Source organism: Gavialis gangeticus, unplaced genomic scaffold (assembly GCF_001723915.1).
Source record: "Gavialis gangeticus isolate Ggan-Ray unplaced genomic scaffold, GavGan_comp1, whole genome shotgun sequence".
In the NCBI taxonomy this organism is placed as follows: domain Eukaryota; kingdom Metazoa; phylum Chordata; order Crocodylia; family Gavialidae; genus Gavialis; species Gavialis gangeticus.
In genome coordinates this window covers 13,999,186-14,007,722 of record NW_017729000.1, presented here as the reverse complement: position 1 = coordinate 14,007,722, position 8,537 = coordinate 13,999,186, and the positions used below count along the sequence as shown (strand labels likewise).

General features: G+C 45.8%; 1 protein-coding gene across 1 annotated transcript in view; it reads right to left on the bottom strand.

Moving 5' to 3' along the window:
- Positions 1-8,537, bottom strand: part of LOC109289774 (follistatin-related protein 4-like) — a 94,354-nt gene that overhangs the window by 14,474 nt on the left and 71,343 nt on the right. The window contains exon 6 of the mRNA XM_019505976.1: positions 5,793-5,911. Coding sequence (XP_019361521.1) covers positions 5,793-5,911 — 119 coding nt within the window. The remainder of the gene's footprint in view (positions 1-5,792; positions 5,912-8,537) is intronic.

The window sequence follows — 8,537 nt, the reverse complement described above, 5'->3', positions numbered from 1 at the left end:
AAGCCCTGCTGGGAGCAGCCCAGGCTCCATGGCTATCAGCAGCTATCCAGAGCCAGGGCCGGCTACAGCTGGGAGGCTACAAACAGCTGCTGCCTCCCCAGCCCTGGCCTCAACCGGCACAGTGCCAGCACCTGCTGCTTTCTCGGAGTCCGGGCCTGGGGTCAGGACAGGAGGGCAGCAGCTGTTTATAGCCTCCCAGCTGCAGCCAGCCCCAGCTCTGGGTAGCTGCTGATAGCTGCAGAACCAGGGCTGGGGGGCAGGGGCTTTGGGTGGGGGGCAAGGGTCATGAGCAGGGCTGGGGGACAGGAGCTTTGGGTGGGAGGCACAGGGCAACAGCATTACAAAGTAGGCTTTTTGACGTTCTCCTTGTATTTTTAAATTGTAAGTAATTGTGGGCCTGACCCTACACCCATTGAATTCCACATCAAACCTTCAATTAACTTCAGCGAATACTTAATAATACCTTGTATTTGTAGGGTCACAAGTGAACTTGGAAAAATTCATACCTGCTGACTGCCTATTTAATTCCTTCCCTTCCTTTCCAGCTACTTTGTTTCACAGGGCCTTGTAAACACAGAAAACGTATATTGTTCTAACTATAGAATATAAACCATTTAGTTATAGTGCTATAGTTTATTTCTGTATTACCAGGGGAATAAGTTATACTGCTATAAGCACATTATTATCAATATAATGCATTGATGCAAGGGGTTCAGTATACCAATTACAGTTAAACCATTACAGCTGCAACTCATATAGTTACAACAGTCCAGAATTTGTGTGTAGACTAGGTTTAAGTTTTGAAGACTTGTTCTCCAAGTTCAGTGAGTTCTGCATAAGGACCTGCCACAATTTTGCACCCAGCTATAGTCTAGTCCTGCTTGCTTTTAGTTGTACTTACAAAAGCTCTAAGAACTGTTTGACATTTTTTTAAAACTCTCTTTTTCCTTTGGTTCTTGGGTTCTTTTCAGGGTGCATTTTCTGGGCTACTTTTTCAACACATACAGTTCTTCAGAAAAGAATCACAGAGGTCTGCTTTTGAGTTGTAACAGCTGTAATAAGGTTTAATAATATGTCCATGCTGAGGGATAACCTCCTGGGTGAGGATCAGAGTCTGGGTTTATAAGAAGACATATTAAAATCCTCCAGTGAAGTAAAGGCTGTTAACCACAGAGTTTTCAAGACTTACTTAAAAAAACAACAACTTATTGAGCACAAAGAGCTTGGTTCACAAAGTGGGACTGACTCTCACAATGCTTGGTTAGGTCCCACCCCTCTAAAGGAGTTAAGTAAGGTCATTTGTAGACCTGCTCGCTATTTTCTAAACTGTGTTAACTGATTCACATCACCCTGTTCAAATCAAATTTCAATTTGAATTCAGGGCTAATAGATGATCACTGACCATCAGCCCATTAACAGTCCCAATTCTCAGCCTCTGTGTGGGTTTATGTGCCTAGCCCTTGGGATTGGAAGTAATTAGGAGGTGAATAAACCTTTTTAAGCATTGCTATATTGTTGCAAACCTACTGCAGTTATCTAAAATGCTGTTCCAGCAGCTGTAATGAGTGTAATTGCTCTGAGTGTTGATGACTATCTCAGGCAACATGTTGTGGGGGAAGGGGGCCAAAGAGGGCTTCCCCACTCCTCCACAGACCAGTAGCTCCTGTGCTTGGGTAGGGCTGGGGGCTTAGTCAGGATACTGCTACTTAGTCACTCTGAACTATTGTTGGCACATTTGCTTTTGTAAAGGTGTTACTTTGTGCCTGATAGCCTCTGTTGTGTTGCAAAAACCCAACTTAGTTTCCCTTGTGGGGGTTGATGTTCACAATGCTTATCTGCTGAATTCCTAGGGACCGTTTTTTCTAAAAGCAATGCTGTGTTTATATGTATGTTAATTAATACAGTTTAAATTGCCTAGTTCGGACAGCCCTAGTCTGCATTAATTTTAATCTGCATTCAGTGAGGATTCGTTCATTTGGCCCGGAGTTAATTTTAATTTGAACTACAGGCATCCACGCGTATGTAGTGACCACTGTAGTCTGGATTAAATTTAGAAAAACTAACATCTACAAATGGCCTATGTGTCTAACCCAAATGACAGGGAGGTGCCTACTTCTGCTTGTGATTCAAGTTCTTTCCAGGAGTCAAGCAAGCAGGCCCATCTTTCAAATACCAGGACTGAGGACTGCCACCTGGTGATCACTGACAGTCCATCTGCTCCCCCACGGTGGGGGAGGAAGAGTGGGTCACAGGCCCCCAAAGGCTGCAGTGCACTTACTGACAGCCAGCCACCTCCCAAGCTGGGGATTTGCAGCATGCTCACAGCTTGTTGGTGAGCTCACTGGGGGACTGCTACCTGTTTCCCTTTCCGCACAGTACAGGAGCATGCAGGCTCCCAGTGATTGTAGGACTGAATAACCCGAAACCCCTGCATGCCTTTAGGATGGCTTTGTAGCACTCCAGCCAGTGTGGCTGGCCTTGTCTCTCTATGTCTATAGTTCTACATTTTTATGGCACTTTTAATACCGCAGATGAAAAGTCTGTCCGTGGCCTGTGAGTCATTCTCATTGTCTTTTTCAGTCCCTTACTTCTCTGCCTCCTTTTGGCCCCGCAGACACTTCCTTCCTGAGTGCCATGTGGGTTGGGTTCAAGAGAGCTGGAGAACTCTTTGGGGAATGGTGCACCTGTGACCTGGTGATTGGAGCACTTTGCTAAGAAGTAGATACATCTTCAAGACCCATATGGGTCACACGGGGCCTAGCACCTAGATCTCTTGTGGCTTCAGCAAGCACTAGGCTAGATGGTGGGAGGGATACCATCCTGTTACATCTAGCACTCAGTCACTAGTCATGATTTTCTGCAACTAAATTTCAGGATTTACCCAGTATTGTGTATGTCTGTGCAACTCTGTCTGAACCAGGTGTTCAGGCAGCCAGAGAGCAGCCTACTGAGCACACAGGAAAGGTTGCTACTCTGAATCCCAACAGTTTGTGAGTGCCACAAACTGCAGATTAGATCCATGAAGGTGAATTAGAATCTGACCCCAGGTCTCTAGACAGAGTTTTGTGAATGGCAGAAGTTCCTAATCATTAGGCTTGTTATTAAGCATCTAAGTAGTACTTAGGTCTAGGAACATTCAGAAAGCCTGAGGCGGAATCAATACGTTACATGGTTTACTCTAAGTGCCCAAGGTTAGATTGGGAGTGAACACAACACGTTTGCCCTTGGGGGAGTGGGGCAAACATAAGAGGCTGCCTGCATTGGCCAAGGCCAGCACTTTGGAGGCATCCTACACACCTCTCAGCACTCCCCCCATGTTTCCGGATGCAGCCAAGCAACCAGGCCACCCCAGCGGGCTGCTTGGTGAGTATGCCTGCCACCGCTACTGCGTCAACAGTCAGTCACAGGCAGCTGTCAACTACAGACAGCCGGTGGAGGGAGGCAGGTTTGCCCTGCAGCCTGGTCGGGCTCCATGGGCTGCCCCTGCTCACAGCGGCATAGAGGTCCCTGGGATTTGTCTGGGGTTGGGGCACAGGGTTGCCAGCAGGACAGAGGCAGGGGCAGTAGGGCTCGCGAGCTGCTGGGGGGAAGCCATGCCAGTGGTGCACCCTGCACTGCTGGCCCAGGTTGGTAGGGCACGGAGTGTCTCTCCCCTTCCCCCGTTCTGTCCAAGCCCCGGGACCCATGCACTGGAGCGGCTCCAGGAAGGGCTTGGAGGGTTCCCCACCCCCTGGAGTCAGCACCAAGTTCCTGTGACTGAACCCCGATTCTGGTCCCTGAGGGGGCAGCCATGCATTTGCACTTGCAGTTGTGGTGCCTGGCAGGGGATGAGTCTAGCACCAAGATCGGGGAGGCAGCAGGCCCCTGTTCAACAGTTTGCTGGGCTGAGCTGGCAGCTGCCCCTCCCCTGCCCCTCCAGCACGCAGTGCCATGACAGCACAGAGGGGAAGGGTTGTGGAGGGTTGGCAGAGACAAAGGTGAATCCACAGCTGTACCCAGCCAGGCGGGTCCAGGGGGAAGAGCTGCACTCCAGTGTCAGGGGCTGGCAAAAGACCCCAGGAAAGGCTCTGACACACACACACTTCTGCACACTCATTGCACGCTCCCCAGATCAGGGCATTGTCTCACAACTCTCCAAGCAGCTGCCACAGACTGAAGGGAGCTGGGATCCCCCAGTATCCCTGGGAGCAGGGCGGGAGGGGGTGAGCAGCTGTCTAGAGTCGGTGGCAGGTGGGCAGCCACCGGGGTTTTGTCCTTTGCACCATTGCTTTGCTCTGACCCCAGGTGCCGCCACTGCTGAGGGGAGGGGAGGGGAGCTGGCAAGGCTGCTAATGAGATCAGGCTGGTGATGGAGCCCCCAGCCCAGCCAGCAGCAGCCGGTGCTCAAGCAGTAGGTGGGGCTGGGCAGGGGGCTCTCCTGGCTCCCCAAGTTGTGGCCCCTGTTCCTGCCCTGGAATTGCCCATGGCTGCCCCGTGCCCTCTCCAGGGACCAGAGCCCCACAACTGCTAGCTCTGGGGGAAGGGGGCATCCTGTTCATCCCTGTTCACCCCCTGCCCCCCGCCTCGGTCCTGGCTGGGCCTGACACCTGGCAGGAGGCAGGGCTGGGGACATAGGCTTTGCTGACTTGGCTCTGTGACCATTTGATCTTGTCATCCCTTGGGGGGCTCTGGTGAACAGTTGTTCCCCCAGATCCTGATGAGCACCCCTGACAAGTTTATAGGTGGCCACCAGATCTCCCCTGAGCCTGCGCTTTTCCAGGCTGAATAGCCCCATGGCTCTCAGCCTCTCGTCATAAGGTCTGTTTTCCTGACCTCTGATCATGCATGTGGCTCTCCTCTGCACCCTCTCAAAAAACTTAAAATGAAGGGTAGGCTGATCGTGTTCTCTGCGTTTAGTGGCTTAGTTTTACGGCTAAGGTGATTTGTGTTCTTCCTACCCGTCCCACCTTGACTCGGCTAGTTTTAGCCCCCTGACCTCACCATCAGTAAAAGTTCAGTTACATTGCATAGGATTGTTCATTAAGAGTGATGTCTAGAAACATCTGCTAAGAACTAGATAATCAACTAAATTTTTTGTGATCCAAACGAGCTATCAATACTTTTGGTTGTTACTCACCAAAAGATCTGAACAGAGAAACTAGAGGTGAAAATCTTGCATGGATTTGAGCAAATTAAGCAAAAGCTGTGCCGCACATTAATAATATTCTGTCAGGATTATAACATGTAGTTCCCATAGATTTCAGCTGTGCCCAGGATCTGCTGGTACATGTTTGACTGGGTGTTATGAAGTTGCTAGTTGTGAATCTCTGATTTTAAGCTATTAGTATATTGGGTTCAGCTGTTGGGGAGCTGGCAGCAAAGGGTGGTCCTCTGCTAGCTGCTAGCAATCAGAACACAGTGGTGCTGCAATCCCTCGCTATTCTGCTGCCCAGACCTCCCCATCTCCTGTGAACTGTAGTAAATGGGGATAAAAGCCAGGTATAGCATGTCTGCATTTGCTCTTCCACAAACAGGGAGCCCTCAGCTGGGTGCTTTTTTGCCCCCATTCTGAATTTGGTAGTTCACTTTGCATAGGCTGAAATGTCTCCTTGACATGCTCTGTACTGCCAAACCAGACCCAAGGCACCCTGCAATTCTGAAGCTAAGGTGCCTGCAACCTCTGTATACCCCCACAAATGCCTCCTTCCTCACTCTCACCTGGACACATCCAATATAATTTTCCTTTCCTGACTTGATCCTCTGTACAAGTATAAGCTGACTGATGATTTGGATACCTTATTTCAGTAACTTACATAGCTTGTAAAAATTCTTTCATTGGGTTTGATGTGTCTTCGGATCTCACATTCATTTGGCTGAATAATTGTGATTCCATCATCAGAAAAGACATAAAACATGTTTCCCACGCTGAGGCCTTTACGGAAAGAAACAAAGCGAAAGAAGTGGGGAAAAAAAAGATTATGCCTTCTAAACTTTTTTGTTTGAAGAATTCAAAAAACCCACCCAAAGAAACAAACAACCAAAAATCACCTTACATCAAAATTGGTCATTTGGATGCATTTGGCGCATTCACAAAATCAAATTTCATGTCACAACGAGGGCTTCAAGGTGTGAGGAAGGAAGTACAGACATATTCAAAAATGCATTGCCTTGGTGGTGGCAGTTATAAAATCATCAGGTAAATGGAGGTCTTGTATACACACACACACATATATATATATCTGTATCGAAATCTGAATCAGAGAAGCCCCTGTGTGACATTCTGACCTTGTCCAATCACAACTTCCTGTTTTTCACTGCACAACAGAAATAGTTTGCTAGTAATTTCACAATTGAGAAGCTTCATCTAACATGAATCTGCACCCATCCACTTACAATTAATTTGTCCTTTTGTAATTTCATAAGAGCAAAGCTGTTTGTTTATTCCACAAGGTATTTTTTGAAAAATAAAATCCCATATATAAAATCATCCAGATGAATGCAAAAGCCACCAAAACAGATACATTTTTGAAATTTTGCAAACTGTAATTCACAAATGTGGTGTTTTTAGCATTGCAAGAGCACTCGTCTATCCGAACTGGGGCATTCCAGGAGCTTTTTTAAAAAAAGTCTGCTTTTTAGTGGATTTCTGTTAAGAGATCATATTTTCACATTTCTGTTAAACAGAAATGCTACAACATTGATAGCTTGTTTTCTCTAGCTACATGCGAATGCAGTAATGGATATTTTAGAAGGTGGGTGAGGGATCGTTTCATAAGGTTTACTCAAAAAGATCCCAGTACCTCTTACGTTTTTACACCACCGTGCCAAGTAAATTCTTTCAATGGCCATTGTCATCCCAGGTAATGTTGATAGTGTACTTATCTGCCAAAGTTCCACAATACTGAATGTGAAAATATGTTTTTAATAACATTATTTTCTCTATGAATGATAAGATCCCAATCCTACAAATAGGAACAATTTCGTTCTATTTTTTCTTATAAAAGACTTGTTAGGGATATTCACACATACAAAGTTGCTTACACACATTAAATGTTTGCAGGATTGAGGCCTAAATCATCATAGGAGATTTTTTTTAAAAAACAAAAACAATGGGGCAAACACATTTCTAACAAATTTCATAAAATGTTTGGTATCTTTATTTGAAATTTCACTATGGGGAAGAATAAACTCTCCTTCCATTGAATATAATGTAGAGCCTCTTCAGCTTTTGCTATGTTTGATGTTGCACAAAGATTCTGATACTTTAATTTTAGCTTCTGAGCTATATCACAGAAATACCCCAGTTAAGGCATCAAGCGGATACAGGAGCTGTGATCCTTAAATGTGATGCCACAGTGAGGGATCATGCATTCTGGAAAAAGCAAAAAATATTGGATTTCAACTCAAGCTTTACTTAGGAATAAGTAGTGCGGTAGGTGCAAAGGGCCAATTTTGCAAACATATATTGCCAAGTCATTTGCCCAGGCATTATGGACCAAAACCCACACTCACTGCATACACACAACTCCCATTTTTGATGGGAACTGACAGCATACGTCAAAGGACAAATTATGGTCCTTTGCTTAATGAGTGCATATGTAAAAAGAATGTATTTTAAGAACTGGACTCAGCCATGCAGTAAGTCATGACGCTTGTGAGAAATGCTCGTTGCTGTTGTCATCCTTATAGTTCGTATTATTGTGCCTGATGATTTGGTTAACAACCGGAATGCACATTTCAGATTTTAGATGCATTTATCCTTTTATTTTAGCTCTTCATTGACTTGAAGTCAGTCACTCTGCAAGTAGCTTCAGTTATTTTGCAGTATTTTAAGCATTCTGATTTTTTCCAGTAAAGTTACTGTGAGATTTTTGTTAACTTGGATATAAGCAGATGTTATTTATTACTTTAAGATGCTGAAAGTATGCTGTACGCCTTATAACCAGGATTAAATGTAAATATTTTTAAAATCAATGGCCTTCACATGATTTATTAAATCATACTTTTACATTTTGCTCATTATGCATGGAATTCTGCCATCACATACAACATCCTGACTGGCACTAATGATCCCACTGGTGTCAATAGGTGGGAAGAGACATTTGGGGAGGTTAGGAAGAGCTTAGGTTCCATTAAAAATGGCCTCCTGACCTAAGTTAGTTCCCCCACATCTGGACCTTACACTTGGATCCCTTGTTACGTCGATTCGATCTAAGTACAAACTGTACAGAAGTTCTAGGAATGCTAGATCACTCAAAAAATGGCTGACTTGATCTAATTTAACTGTAGCTCTGAAGTGCACTAAGTTAGATCGATTTCACTGAACATCTGTACATGTTCTGAGCACAGCTGGCCTTAACCCCAGGCTTGCGCTTTTCCTATGTCCTCTGCCACTGGATTATTTTTAGCCCCCTGGCCCTTCCTGCCACCCTGAGATGGGCAAGTCCCCCTCTATGGACCAGTCAGCCCCAGTTCCCCCTACCAAATGCTCTGATTCCACAAGCCACTCCTGGTGGTGGTTCTACTGGTGTTTGCCAGCGCTAGGAGCCAATCGAAGT